The sequence below is a fragment of the Abrus precatorius genome, unplaced genomic scaffold, assembly GCF_003935025.1.
Source record: "Abrus precatorius isolate BTA unplaced genomic scaffold, Abrus_2018 Scaffold9, whole genome shotgun sequence".
NCBI classification, from domain to species: Eukaryota; Viridiplantae; Streptophyta; class Magnoliopsida; order Fabales; family Fabaceae; genus Abrus; species Abrus precatorius.
The window spans coordinates 14,754,710-14,769,912 of NW_020874439.1; the positions used below are offsets into that span (position 1 = coordinate 14,754,710).

The 15,203-nt window shown below is 37.6% G+C and overlaps 1 protein-coding gene across 1 annotated transcript; it reads right to left on the reverse strand.

The window, feature by feature from the left end:
- Positions 1 to 11,497: 11,497 nt before the first annotated feature.
- LOC113850872 lies at positions 11,498 to 12,116 on the reverse strand. The gene is made up of 2 exons (XM_027481395.1): positions 11,874 to 12,116; positions 11,498 to 11,770 (listed from the first exon to the last, which is right to left on the reverse strand). Exons 1-2 carry the CDS (start codon positions 12,114 to 12,116, stop codon positions 11,498 to 11,500), a joined length of 516 nt encoding a protein of 171 aa, XP_027337196.1.
- Positions 12,117 to 15,203: the final 3,087 nt, after the last annotated feature.

A 15,203-nucleotide genomic window follows, 5' to 3' on the forward strand; every position in this document is an offset into this window, starting at 1 on the left:
ACATACAGAGTAATCACTACGAATTATGAAAGTAGCTACCCTAGGGTTCAAGCATGTCAATTTGCACACACATAATCAAATTAATCACCCTACTAACTTAAAATCATGTCCCTGCAGAAACTGATTCTAACCAGTAATTTCAACTAAAATTGGTTCTAATAAAAAATCCCCAATTGAAAAAATGAAGAACCCTAATGCAGAGAGTGAGGAAGAGGAAATTACCTGGATTGGAGTTCAAATCAAGTGCAAAAGTGCAGGGAATTGACGTTCAAATGCAAGGAATTGAATTCGAGGGAGTGGGAGCTCAGGAAATTTGAAGAAGAGTGAAAATTTCTTAGAAATGAAGAGTGAGAGTGAACGTGAGAGCGGCCCTATTTATATGAAAATGTTGGGCGTGGTTACTCTCAAGAATCATAGTAGACACGCGCAAGGGGTTTAGCAAAAATGGGGTGCGCGTGGCTACTATGAACTTTCATAGTAATCACTGCAGAGGTGCCTTTCTTAGTTATTTCAAAAGAGGTTGCGCATGGTTACTATGAACTTTCATAGTAGCTACGCGCATCAAATGTTCAAAAATGGTTTCTGTAGTGGTTACTATGAAAGTTCAAAGTGACCACTACAAAGACGCCCTTCATGTGTATTTTCCTAGAGTGCTGCGCGTGGCTACTATGAACTTTCATAGTAGTTACGCGCAGACCAATGAATTTAAAAGCCTTCAAAGTGGTCACTATGGAAATTGAAAGTGAGAACTACAGAGAGTAAAGTCACATACCTTAGTGGAAAGTGACCACTATGGCTTAGGAAAGTGATTACCTTCATGGCAAACTTCAAAATTCTTTCTAAAGTGAATGCTTGGTGCCATGGAAATGATTATTCTTCCCTTTCTACTTGGACTTCCATGAATATATTCATAAATTGAGTCCAAATAAAGCAATTTTTCCTCTACAAAAATTATGAACAAATCATCAGTCAAATAATGAGTCAAGTGTTGAACAAAGTGTTTGTGCAACATGAACTAAGCAATATGACTAGTAACACAGCTCAAATGAAAGAATGCTTATTGAAATCAAAGGAGAACTAGAAAGTGCTATAAAAACTATGAGTTGCCTCTCACAAAGCGCTTCTTTAACGTCACTAGCTTGACGTTTTATGGAGCTCTCACTCCAAAATAACTAAAGAATCAAGAACAGCTGGAGGTTGCTCTAGGAAAACTTCCTCCACATTAGCCTCAAGTGTAGGATTCCTATGGAAAGGCTTTAGGCGATGGCCATTCACTTTAAAAACCTTGTTTATGGATTCACTTTTTACCTCCACTGCTCCATAGGGAGAAATGGAAGTCACAATGAAAGGTTCAATCCACCTAGATCTGAGTTTTCCAGGCATGAGCTTCAAACGGGAATTGAACAGAAAAACCTTTTGACCTATGAAAAACTCTTTCTTTGCTATTTTTCCATCATGAAAGGCCTTTATTTTCTCCTTATAAATTCTGGAGTTTTCATATGATTCAAGGCGAAGTTCTTCTAATTCTTGCAAGTGCAATTTCCTTTGTTCTCCAACTTTGTCTATGTCCATATTGTAGGCTCGCACTGCTCAATAAGCACAATGTTCTACTTCTACTGGGAGGTGGCAGGCTTTTCCATAGACAATTCTGTAAGGTGACATTCCCAAAGGAGCCTTATACGCTATTCTATGAGCCCAAAGAGCATCATCAAGATGCTTACTCCAATCTTTCCTATTTGGTTGAACAATCCTTTCCAAGATTTTCTTAATTTCTCTGTTGGAGAGCTCAGCCTACCCATTGGTTTGGGGGTGATAAGGTGTAGATACTTTGTGCACTACTCCATACTTTCTCAGTAGAGTCTCAATGGTTCTATTGCAGAAGTGGGTACCCTGGTCACTAATCAAAGCTTGAGGTACTCCAAACCTACAAAACAAATGAGTATGCACAAAATCTGCAACCACTCTAGAATCATTAGTTCTTATGGGCTTAGCCTTTACCCACTTAGAGACATAGTCTACAACAAGCAAAATATATAAGAAACCAAAGGAAAGAGGAGAAGGACCTATGAAGTCTATACCGCAAACGTCGAATACATCACAATATAAAATGGATTATTGAGGCATTTCATGCTTCAAGGTGATTACTCCTCTAGTTCTTTGGCATCTCTCACAAGTAGAACACACTTGCCAAGAGTCCATGAAGATTGTAGGCCAATAAAAACCTGCATCCAGTACTTTCCTTGTAGTCTTTTGGGGCCCAAGGTGGCCTCCTACAGTGGATGCATGGCAGAAATGCAAAACTGATGCAATTTCTTCATCAGGAATGCACCTCCTAATCACTTGATCACTACAGAACTTCCACAAATAGGGGTCATCCTAGAGGTAATGCTTGGCATCATTCTTGATCTTTTCCTTTTTACTCCTTGGTACATCTGCTGGAAAAAATCCTGCAACTAAAAAGTTTACAATATCAGCAAACCAAGGCAACTTTGAAGTACACAACTCTAATAGTTACTCATCAGGGAAATCATCTTTTAGAGGAGTGAGTTCAGGAACTCCTTCTGTCCTGCTCAAATGATCTGCCACCAAATTTTGTGCTCCACTTCTATCCTTTATCTCTACATCAAATTCTTGAAGTAGAAGCATCCACCTTATTAGCCTTGGCTTTGAATCTGTCTTTTTCAAAAGGAACTTAAGAGCAGAATGATCAGTAAACACCATAACTTTTGACCCTAGCAAGTGTGATCTAAATTTATCCAAAGCAAATACTATGGCCAATTGTTCCTTTTCAGTTGTGGTATAGTTACACTGTGCAGGATCCAAAGTCCTAGATGCATAATAAATGACATGTGGATCCTTACCAAACCACTGTGCTAAGACAGCACCCACAGCAAAATTGGATGCATCACACATGAGCTCAAATGGAAGTGTCTAGTTTGGTGGCTGAATGATTGGAGTTATGGTCAAGGCTGTCTTAAGACAATCAAACGCCTCTTTACACTTGGCTCCAAACTCAAAATCAATATCTTTCTGCAGTAACTTGGAAAGAGGAAGGGCTATCTGAGAAAAATCCTTGATAAAGTGCCTATAGACACCTGCATGACCAAGAAATGCACGTACCTCTCGCACACAAGAGGGGTAAGAAAGCTGTGAAATGACATTAAGCTTAGTAGGATCTACCTCAATTCCCTTCTTAGATATTATATGACCAAAGACTACCCCCTGCCTAACCATAAAATGGCATTTCTCAAAGTTCAGAACAAGGTTAGTCTCTATACATCTTTGTAAAACTCTATCCAAGTTTCCTAAACATGCAAAAAATGATGACCCATATACAGTGAATTCATCCATGAAGACTTCAATACAATGCTCAACCAAATCAGAAAATATGCTCAACATGCATCTTTGAAATGTACCGGGAGCATTGCAAAGCCCGAATGGCACTCTCCTATATGCAAATGTACCGAATGGGCATGTAAAAGTGGTCTTCTCCTGATCCTCAGGAGCTATGCATATTTGAAAATAACCAGAGAATCTATCTAGGAAATAATAGTGAGACTTACCTACCAAGCGCTCCAGCATCTGATCTATGAAAGGTAGAGGAAAGTGGTCTTTCTTGGTCGCCTGGTTGAGCCTCCTGTAATCAATGCAGACTCTTTAGCTGTTCTACACTCTAGTGGACAATAGCTCATCCTTCCAGTCTTCACCACTGTAATCCCTGACTTTTTGGGCACCACCTGCACTGGACTCACCCATGTGCTATCTGATATCGAGTAGATGATGCCTGCCTTGAGTAGCTTGGTGATCTCCTTCTTCACCACCTCCAATATGATCAGATTTAGCCTCCTCTGAGGCTGTCTCACTGGCTTGGATCCTTCTTCCAACAAAATTCGGTGCATGCACAGGGAAGGGCTGATTCTAGGAATGTCAGCCAAGGTCCATCCAATAGCCTTTCTATACTTCCGAATCACATCGAGCAACTACTCCACTTAGTCCTCATCAAGCTCAGTGGATATGATCACAAGGAGCTTCTCACCTGCTTCCAAATAAGCATATTTTAAATGCTCAGGCAGGGGTTTAAGCTCCAAGATGGGAGGCTGCTTAACTGAAGGCAGTGCTTTAGCACTTTCATTTGAAATGATTTCTGCAACATTTAAACCACAAGTGTTAGATTCAATTATACTTGTTGTACTCAATGAACCACATTCTATCCCTTTTAATTTTTCAATGTCATTAATGTCAGAAGTTGCAGAATCTAAATCTAGAAAATCAGCAATACAAATATCACACAAAGATGAATTAGTACAATATTCACAAATTTTAGTATCTATGGTATCTATACAATCAAAAAAATCAATGAAAAAGTCTCCTAAAAATTCAACAAAACTATCATTTATCAAGCTATCAAGAACATCAATGTGGAAAACTGAAAGCTCCTCAGGTGAGTGCTTCATAGCATCTAGTATGTTGAAGCGAACCACACTCTCTCCAAACACCATAGTGAGAGTTCCAGCATGCACATCAATTTTGGTCCTGGCCGTCTTCAAGAATGGCCTCCCCAAGATGATTGGTGCAGCTCCTTTTATTGGCTCTTCTTCTTGCATGTCCAAGATGTAAAAGTCAGTAGGAAAGATCAAGTCATTCACTCTCACTAGAACATCCTCCACAAGGCCGGCTGGATTAGTGTTGCTCCTATTTGCTAACTGGATGATGACACATGTGGGCTGCAATGGTCCAAGAAACAAAGATGTGAAGATAGATAAAGGCATAACATTAATAGATGCACCTAAATCAAGCATGGCATTATCTATCCTATTGTTGCCTATAATGCAGGGAATAGTAAACATCCCTGGATCTTTGCATTTCTCAGGCATGGAAGTTTTCTGCCTCTCAAAAAGGGCTAATACATTTCTCCCCGTGTTCACTCTTTCATTACCCTTTAGCCGCCTTCTATGAGTGCACAAGTCCTTAAGGAATTTGGCGTATTTTGGGATTTGCTTGATAGCATCTAACAAGGGGATATTGACTTCAACCTTTCTGAAAGTATCCAGAATTTCTTTGTCAACCTCTTCTTGCTTCTTACTAGGCTGAACCATTCTTTGAGGGAAGGGAATAGGAATGGACCTCTCCTCTTTGTCTACCACTTTTGGTTGACATAGTGTGGGCATAGGTGCAGGCTGCTCTTAGCTCTTAATCTCTCCTCCTTCATCTTCTGCAGCTAGAATGCAACTAGGATCCTTCTCCTTAGGCATTTCTGGCTCTTGCATCACCTTACCAGACCTTAAGGTAATGGCATTCACATTCTTTGGGTTTGTTATATTTTGTGCAGAGAGATTGCCTGAACCTTGAGATTAAAGTTGATTAAGAGATGAAGCAAGTTGACCCATTTGATTCTCCAAGGTCTTAATACTTGCTTGAGTCTGTTGTTGGAAAGCCTGACTCTGTTGCTGGAAAATGAGATTATTCATAGTGAGTTGCTTCACAAGGTCTTCCAAGGATGACTCACTCTTTTGAGATGCAGGAGCCAGTAAAGAGGATGCTTGATGGTACTGTTGAGATGAAGATGATGGATGGTGATGTTGCTGGGCTGAATATGGCTTGCTTTGTCCAGCTTGATGCAGTTGGAAATGGTTGTTGGTTGGTTGGCTAGAGCCTTGATGCTGTGCATTTCCTCCCCACCTTAAGCTAGGATGGTTCCTCCAACCGGGATTATATCTATTAGAAGATAAACCCCAGCTTTGTTATTGCTGCGGCTGCTGAAAAGGAAATTTATTAGCATAAATATTAGCAACATAAGCTTGAGGATTAACTTCCGAAGATTCAATTTCTTGCAATGTGGAGCAACTATCAGTGAAGTGATCCATAGATGAACAAATCCCACAAAGCATGGCTGGAATGGATGAAGGTGGAGGTGTATATGCAGCAGAATTCTTTTGGATGGATGCCAACTATTTTAACATAGAAGCCAACTCATCTAGCTTATGCTCTAGCTTGTGTGAATCTAAAGTTTGAATTTCATTGACACTCCTAGAAATGATGGAATTTTTCCTTGTAGCCAACTATTGAGAGTTAGCTGCCATGGCAACGGCGCCAATTTGATGAGCGAACTTTCTCATGTTGTGTTTAAAAGATCTGTTGCAAATCCTCATCAAAATTTAAACAAATTAATATAGTACTAGGGTTACCCTAGATTGTCTCCCGTGAACATTGGCTATTAATCTTCATTAAACATGTTGAAGGCATTAATTGGACAAGCAATTAAAATGGGGGGTTTTGTAGCTTCAAATCAATGTAAAGAGCAACAAGCAAACAAGTTTAATTAATTCAAACAATAGAAAGCAGCAATCCTTAGTTCATCCACAAAGATTCTATCCTCATTCCACTCAAGATTTAACATTCATCCTTTCTCCCATGAATTAGGTTAGATTAACAAGTAAAAATCAACCTTATAGTCCTAACAAAATTACGCAATTTGCTAGGCTCTAATACCTCATCCCAAAGTTACGCAACCTTAGAATTAAACCTAGGATTAAGCAATCCCTAGTTTAGAATCTCCTTAAAACATATTAGGGTTAGTTAAGCAATAGCCCCTCATTCACCATTAATTCAATTCAAGAGACAAGGAAGAAGTAATTCATGAGAAAAAAGAAATTATATTATTATTAAAATCAAGGAACTCAAGAATCCGTGTGAACTTACTAAGGATTACACCAAATTTAGCACTCCATGGAAATGGGGGTCAAAAACGTAGTTGGGAAATGCAAAAAACTCATTAACATTAATGTAAAAGCAAGAGAAATGAGAAACCAAACCCTAGGTTGGACCCTTGGCTGTCACCCAAGGTTGCCCTAAGCTCTGGAAAATGTCCTAAATTTTAGTAAAGAAGAGAAAAGGTTCAAAAAGTGTAAGAACTCTCTACCCTAATTTGGCAAAAATCTATTTATACTAAAGCTAGCGCCCTCCAAAGTAATTATTTTCATTCTTTCATAGTAAACACGCGCAGCATCAGTTGGGTTTTGCCTCTCTGGAGTGATTACTATGAACTTTCATAGTAACCACGCGCAGCACCTTCAATTTTGCATGTTTTGGAGTGATTACTATGAACTTTCATAGTAACCACGCGCAAGTTTAGTGGATTCTAGGCTGCTATAGTTGTCACTTTAAGCTTTGAAAGTGATCACTTTGGTCCCTTTGCTGGAAGTGGCTTGTTATAGTTGTCACTATCAATCTTGAAAGTAGTTACTTTCACCTCAAATTCCTCAAAATCTAATAATTCTTCAAAATAAGCTTGGGGATTCCTGCCACATTATTCAAATGATCAAAACATGTAAAATAAACTATCTAAATCAATGTAAATTAACCAAAAACTAAGAAACCTATATTATTTAGCCTAATTGGAATATTCATCTTATTTACACTATCTAAGTCTATTCTTTTTTATAAAAAGTAATAAATGATGTATAAAAATTTAGTAAAATGTGGATTCAACACTGAGTTGTGCTATACTGTGTTGTCTGTTAGTGGATTTGTGTAAAGTGTGTGCTAAAATAGATGCATATTTAATAGCTGATGATGTTTCATGTGATGCAGTAGTAGGTTTGGGAAGCTTTAGCTTGATTACAGCAAGTACACATACCCTTGAACCTGCCAGATACATGTTGTAGAATTAGACTTCTTCACTAGAACACTTCCCTCTATTATGCAGTCACCTACACTTAAACTGAAGCCTCTGCCCAAGCACCTGAAGTATGCATTTTTAGAGGTTGAAAATAAGTTGCCAATGATCATTTTAGTAGATTTGGATGCTACACAAGAGGAAAAGTTATTGCAAACTTTACTAGACCACAAGCAAGCAATTAGGTGGAATTTGGCCGACATTCCAAGAATTAGCCCATCCACTTGTATGAACAAATTCTGCTAGATGAAGATGCAAAACATGTGAGACAGCCCCAAAGAAGTTGAATCTCACCCTTCTAGAGGTGGTGAAGAAGAAGTTAGCAAAACGTTAGCTGCTGGCATGATATACCTGATCTCCAATAGCAAGTGGGTGAGTCTGATCCATGTTGTACCCAAGAAGACCGACATAACAGTCACAGAAAACCAGTTTGATGAGCTAATTCTGACCAAAATTCAGAATGAGTGGCAAGTCTGTGTTGATTATAGGAAGTTGAATCAGGCCACTCGCAAAGACCACTTTCCCCTGCCTTTTATTGATTAGGTCTTGGAGCAGATAACAGGGAAATCTCATTACTGCTTTTTAGAAGAATTTTCTGATTACTTTCAGATACACATAGCCCTAGAGGATTAGCATAAGACCACCTTCACTTGTCCTTTTGGTACCTTTGTTTGCTTATAGACGGATGTCATTCGGACTGTGTAATGTGCTTAGTACTTTTCAAAGGAGTATAATGAGCATCTTTGCAGACTTCCTAAACACTTCACTTGAAGTATTCATGGATGACTTTACTGTTTTTGGATTTTTATTTTATGCATGTTTAGATAGCTTGTCTAGAGTATTAGATAGGTGCATACAGTTCAATTTGGTTTTAAATTATGAGAAATGTCATTTTATAGTGATCAAAGGGACTGTATTAGGGCGTAGTGTCAAGTACAGGTATTGAGACTGATAGAGCAAAGATTGATGTAATTATTTCTTTATCTTACCCTACTTATGTGAAAGAAGTGCGCTCTTTTCTTGGCCATACAAGTTTCTATAAGCGTTTCATCAAGGATTTTAGCAGAATTGTGTCCCCATTATCTACCTTTTGCAGAAAGATGCTGATTTCATCTTTGATCAGACCTGCAAGGACGCTTTTGATAAGCCAAAAAGGCGCCTCACTTCTACTCCTATCATTCAGCCTCTGAGTTAGGAAATTCTGCTCGAGCTTATGTGTGATGCTTCAAACTTCGCAGTTGGTGTTGTCCTTGGTCATAAAGTGGAGAAGCAACCCATGTTATAGCCTATGCTTCTCGCACATTGGATAAAGAACAAGTAAACTACACCACTATAGAAAAAGAACTTTTAGCCATTATTTTTGCTTTAGATAAATTTTGTTCATATTTACTTGGCTCTAAAGTAATTGTTTTCTCTAATCGTGCAGCTCTGAGGTACTTGCTTAAGAAATTAGATTCTAAACTGAGACTAATTCACTGTATGCTTCTTTTGCAAGAGTTTGACATTGAGATCAAAGATAGAAGTGGTGCAGAGAACTTAGTAGCACACAATTTAAGCAGAATTCAACAACCACTTGAGGATCTCTCCATTAGAGACACCTTTTCAGATGAGCAACTTTACAACATTAGAGGGCATGATCCTTGGTATGCAGACTTAATGAATTATTTGGCTGCCAAGGAGATTCTGATATACTTTTCCAAAGCTCAGGCTGCCTGATGGAACGATTTTTCACTACTCGTTATGCACAAAGATTGTCGTTAATCCTCATCAAATATGCAAGATATAAATGCAATACTAGGGTGTTGTCCTAGGTTATCTCCAAGGAACTTTTGGTTGGGAACATACATCGAACAAGTGTAAACATATATTTTAAAGCAAGTAAATTGGGGGGAGGTTTGTCAATTTCTAGATTTTAATCAAGAACAGAATGTAAACTAATGAAATTCAATCAATTAAAAAGAGTAATCCCTAGTCAATCAATGAGTTCTATCCCTATTCTTTCAAATGATTCAATAATCCTCTATTTTTCCCTTGAATTAAGTTAATTTAACAAGCGAAAATTAACTTTAGTATCCCAATTAAAATTAAGCATCTTAATGGGCTCCAATTCTCTATCCCTAAGATTAAGCAATCTCAAAGATTAATCAAAATTAAGCAATTTTAGATTAGAATTTCGTTGGGTAATTTAGGGTTCATTAAGCAATGTTCCCCTCATGCAAATTTCATTTCATTCAAAGATTGGGGTTAATAAATCCAAGGAAAGAAAGAGTGATATTGCCATTAAACTCAAGAATTCAAGAACCATATGAGTTGACTAGGAATTACAAGAGAATTTAGCCCTCCATATGGATGGGCTTCACAAATGAAAGAAGAGAATGTAGAAACATAAGCAACATTAATGTAAAATCAAGGAGAATCCAAGGAAAATTGGAAATTAAAACCTATAATGGATCCCTGGCTGTCACCCAAGAATCCTAAGCTCTGCAAAATGCTCCAAAAGTGGTAAAAGAATCTAAGGAAAATTGCCTCCCGTACCCTAATTTCTAAAAGTCTATATATACTAAGTCTGACATGGCCCCATAGTGATCACTCTGTAAAACAAGAGAGTAAACACGCGCAGCAACTTTAGCTTTTTCCCTTTCTGGAGTGATTACTCTCATTTCTGAGAGTAAACACGCGCATGACACTTCCTTCTGGGCGTCTCTGGAGTGATTACTCCCATTTCTGAGAGTGTTTACGCGCAGGACACTTGGGGTCTGGGGCTTCTGGAGTGATCACTCTAATATCTGAAAGTGGTTACTCTGGCCTATCCCTTGAAACCAGCTCCCTGGAGTGATTACTCTGGTATCTGATAGTAGTTACTCTCAGTTCATATTTTTTTCAAAGAGCCAAAAATTCATGAAATTTGTCTAGAATTCCCTGCACAATTATTCAAATGATCAAAATTGCAAAATATATTCACAAAAATTAATGGAAATAAGACAAAAATTAAGAAAGCTATTGTTTTCTACCTAAATAAGATTTTAATGTTATTTACAGCCTCTAAATCTATTTTTTTCTATTAAAACTTTATAAAAATCAAATAAAATATCTATAAAGTGTGGATTCATCACTGCCAAGCTAAAGAATGATTCCAAATACTATATTTAGGATGATCCATACTTATAGAAGATGTGCATATGCAGTGATAAGGTTATTAGACGATGTGTGTATGACCTTGAGTTCCAGTCAGTGCTTAGATTTTTCCATTCTTGGCTTGTGGTGGACACTTTGGACCTCAGCATACAGCCCAGAAGATCTTAGATTCTAGACTATATTGGCCTACTATGTTTCGGGATGCACACAACTTTTGTAGTTCATTCACTTGGTTTGATGAGTTCATTAGTAAATTTGAAGTGTGAGGAATGATTTCCATTTTAGCCATGATATTTTAAGTCCCCCATGCTTTGATTTTGTGATTTGCCCCGGAGGGCAAAGTCTTAATTGTGGGAGAATTTGATGTAACATATTTTAGGTTTATATTTATAGTTTTATTCTGTTCGTAATTCAATTCAATTAATTTGCAATTTTCAAAACCCAAAAAACCTTATTTGCATTTTCTAAAAGAAAATCTAAAATTGAATTTGACTGAGAATGTATCTTCGTGAATTGACCTAGGTTTGGCTCTATACTACAAAATCTTTCAAAAAACTTCATTGTTTTGATAGCGACTTAGCATCGTCTATCACTCCTTTCTTGTGATGAAGTCCCTCTGGACTGAGAATGACTGGAACTCAAGTATAGCCCCTTAGAGAACCTAGGAGGTTTTCGATCTTGCCTCATCTAACCACTCCCTCTGGTGTCCACTGTCTTTCCCTTCGAGTTAGCTTCAAATATTCTGCACTTGCTCACCAAGGTGGGCAAGTCAGTCAACTGAAATACACTGACTGCAGCATGGATCTCTGGTCTCAACCTATGCTCAAATTGAGCACACAAATCCTCTTCTTTATCTTCATATTGGTAGTGAGGCCAGTATTTCATCAACTCCTGGAACTTCACCGCATACTCTCCCACTGTCATATTTCCTTGCTTTAAGCTAAGGAATTCTCGTGCCTTCTGCTTCTTAAGATCTTGGGGAAAATAGTTTTCCAGGAACCTCGCCTTAAATGCCTCCCATTGAATGTAGCCACCTTCTTGTGGTAATGTCTGACTGGCAAACCTCCACCAGTCCTCTACCTCCCCATATGGAGTGAAAGGTTTTCTCCACATTTGCCACCCATCTTTGGGCTCCTTCTAGGTCGAACTTTTTCTCAAACTTTGGAGGGTTGTGCCTAGTGAAGGCAAACAGTCCTCTATACTCACCTGACTCTCCATCTTGATTATGCACAAAAGCCTCTAGAACTTGAGTCATCCGCTCTAGGAGGTCATTGGTGATACCCACTCCTCTACCTCTACCAGCCATTTTTAATCTAATCTAGCAAACAAATACAACAACCCATAATTTATCAGGTCAAATCAATGATAAACATTCACAATTTAGGCAAACAAGAACATTCACACAACTTGGACGCATCAGCTGCAATACCCCAGTCCAGTTTAGATGAACTACTCTGATACAAAAGTTGTAACACCTTAATTAATTTCAAAGAATCATTTTCAAATAAATTATATTTTCGCAAATTAGAAAGAAGATAATAATGAAATTTCCTTTCAAATAACTTCAAATACACCGTTTAAATAAAGTATTTCAAAATATGAGATAGGTTACATGTCTGAAATCAAAATAAATGCTACAAAACCTATCTAATACACCACAAGTTTTAAAATAATTTTCTAAGTCCTATAGCAGTATCATCCATCCCTTCACTCAGCTTGATGTTGATTATCTTGTGACATGAAAAATAAATTTAAAGGTGAGTCCTTTACACTATCACACACACAAACATAGAGACCCACCTTATCTATATCATAACAATCCTAATATGATAAAATTACACTTTAAACGAGCATCAATTCATTCTTTCAAACAACATAGACTTATGTTTACATATCAATTCATACACAGGTGCACTCACTGCACCTTCAATCATTCCACACACTCACATGTGCACATTGAACGTTTGTCACGCTCACTGTGGCACTGTGATCATAGTTTCCTTACGCCCTCAACCACAAGGACTTACTAAGTTTCACACCATGGATGGTCACCGGTTAACCCCCGCCTCACGGATACAACGTGTGCGGTCATGGCCCTTACCAAAAGAATTAGTCAAAGGCCGATTCAAAAGAAGAGTGTATGGCCTGTGGTGCACCCACGCCCACTGTTGATGTCACCACCACCCTCTTTTCTCTAAGGTATTTCAACCGCTCCCATCTTCCACACTCCCAGTGTATCGTTGTAACCAATCATAGTTCAAATCATTCCAAACACGTTACAATCACAATCAACATGTTATTCACACATATTCACTCATATTCTCAATCATATCATCGGATTCATTCTCACACATAGCATGTACGCATATATTCAACCATATTATACTCAAACACCCAATTTTTCTACCATAACCCTATTTCAATTTAAAGCACTTCATCATACCTATCATTCAAAATCTACCACATAATGATTAAAACAAAATTTCCATTAAAAACACACATTTTCCTACGTTCTATCTCAATCACATTCCATTACATAACAATATAAATAAATTATAACACAAAGAGATAGGGTAAAGTCTCCCCTTACCTTAGAATGAAGACCCACTACAAAATCGATGGTGGAACTGCTCTCTGTATAGATTTTCTTCCTAAATACATGGAAAACTCAATGAGAAGCCAAAGGAAACAAAGAGAGAGTGAAAACAAAAACTCTAACTCATAAAACTTATCTCTAAATGCCCAAAACACGATCACAATCTTCAATCTAGGGTGCAAACGGTCTTGGAAGATATTTAATCTGTGAAATAGGATGAGGGGTTGAGAGAATCGAAGGAAAGGTGAAGGGAATGAGTGAGAAATGCATTTCCCCAACCCTAAACCCCTCAAATACCCTAAGAATCGTGATATTCTCGCTACAGCAAGGCATCCCTTGCTATAGCAAGACCCCTTCTCGCTACAGCAAAAATATGAGACAAAACTGCACTTTGTTCTTTGCATAATCTTGCTACAGTGAGACCCTCTCACTATAGTGAGACTAAGCCCAAAAAAATACTCCTATGTTGCCTTCTCACTGCAGTGAGAGTCCTCTCGCTGTAGCGAGAACGCGACAGTGGCCCTCCCATCACCTGCACCCTCCTCGCTATAGCGAGAGACATGAGTTTGCCCAGGACCTTCTCGCTACTGCAAGAATACCCCTGCAACACAACCTCAACCTATATCTCCAACAAATTCAGCCCAACCACAAGTCAACATTCGCATTTAAATCACAATACACATATATATATGTATACACATACTTATACAAATAATCCAAATATTATTACAAAATTTGAGGTGTTATAGTTCTTCTTCTTCTCTTTCTTTCTTTTCTCCATTTGTAATGTTGTTCTAAACTCTTGTGTTAAGGATCTATGGGTTCGAATTTGAGATGTTAGATTTGGATCTGAACTTTGAGTTTCTAGTTAGATTGAGCAATTTATTCTGGTTTTAATGCATTTGTTAGATGACAATTTAATTAATTGAACTTAGAGAACTTTTATCAATAGAAATTGAACTAGTTTCTCATATTTGAATTAAATGCCAAGATTAATGGTATCTTAGGATTAAGTGCTCATAATCATGTAATTCTATGATTTCTAACTCTTAATGCAATGTTTAATTGAATTACACCAAAGGAATTAGGGTGATTAAGTTGAACAATAGGATTATTAAGTCAATGGTGTTGTCCAATCTCTAACACTAGCAAGTGAACTACGAATTGCAGCAAGTAATGAATAATTTTTAAGATCAGAGTATCGTCTCCACAGGGAATTAGGAAATCAATTATCAATTCACAGAACAATAACTAGTTGAACTATAAGAATTTGCAAGAGTTGTAACATTCAGAAAACAAGAAACAAGAACAATTAAAAGGTAAAGAACTTGCATAAAACAGAGTATGGAATTTGATGTTGAGATTAGAAATGGATGAATGATAGTTAGGAATTTATTTCACTAGAATATTAATATCAATTCAACTATGCCTCTGAACATTCAAGTAATTGATTAATTGACAATCAGTTTCTCTTATTAATAGTCAAAGTTTAATCCTTTAAATCATTGACCCTAACGAGTAACTAAACCACCCTAATCCCTTACGTGAAGTTCAATTTCAAGTTGCATTAAGATTTAGAACCGTAGGATTGTAGAATTAGGTTCCCTTATCCCTAAGAAATCCCTAATTTTGGTTGCTAATCTAGATCAGAGAAGCAAATCCAACTTCCATTGGCAAATGTTCCTCTTTGATTAATCATATGAATTCCCATTCAAAGATTGAAATGACAGCAGAATTAACAAGTCAATTAATCCAAGAACTCAAATTTCAGAAGTAAGAAGCGAATCAATACATTAA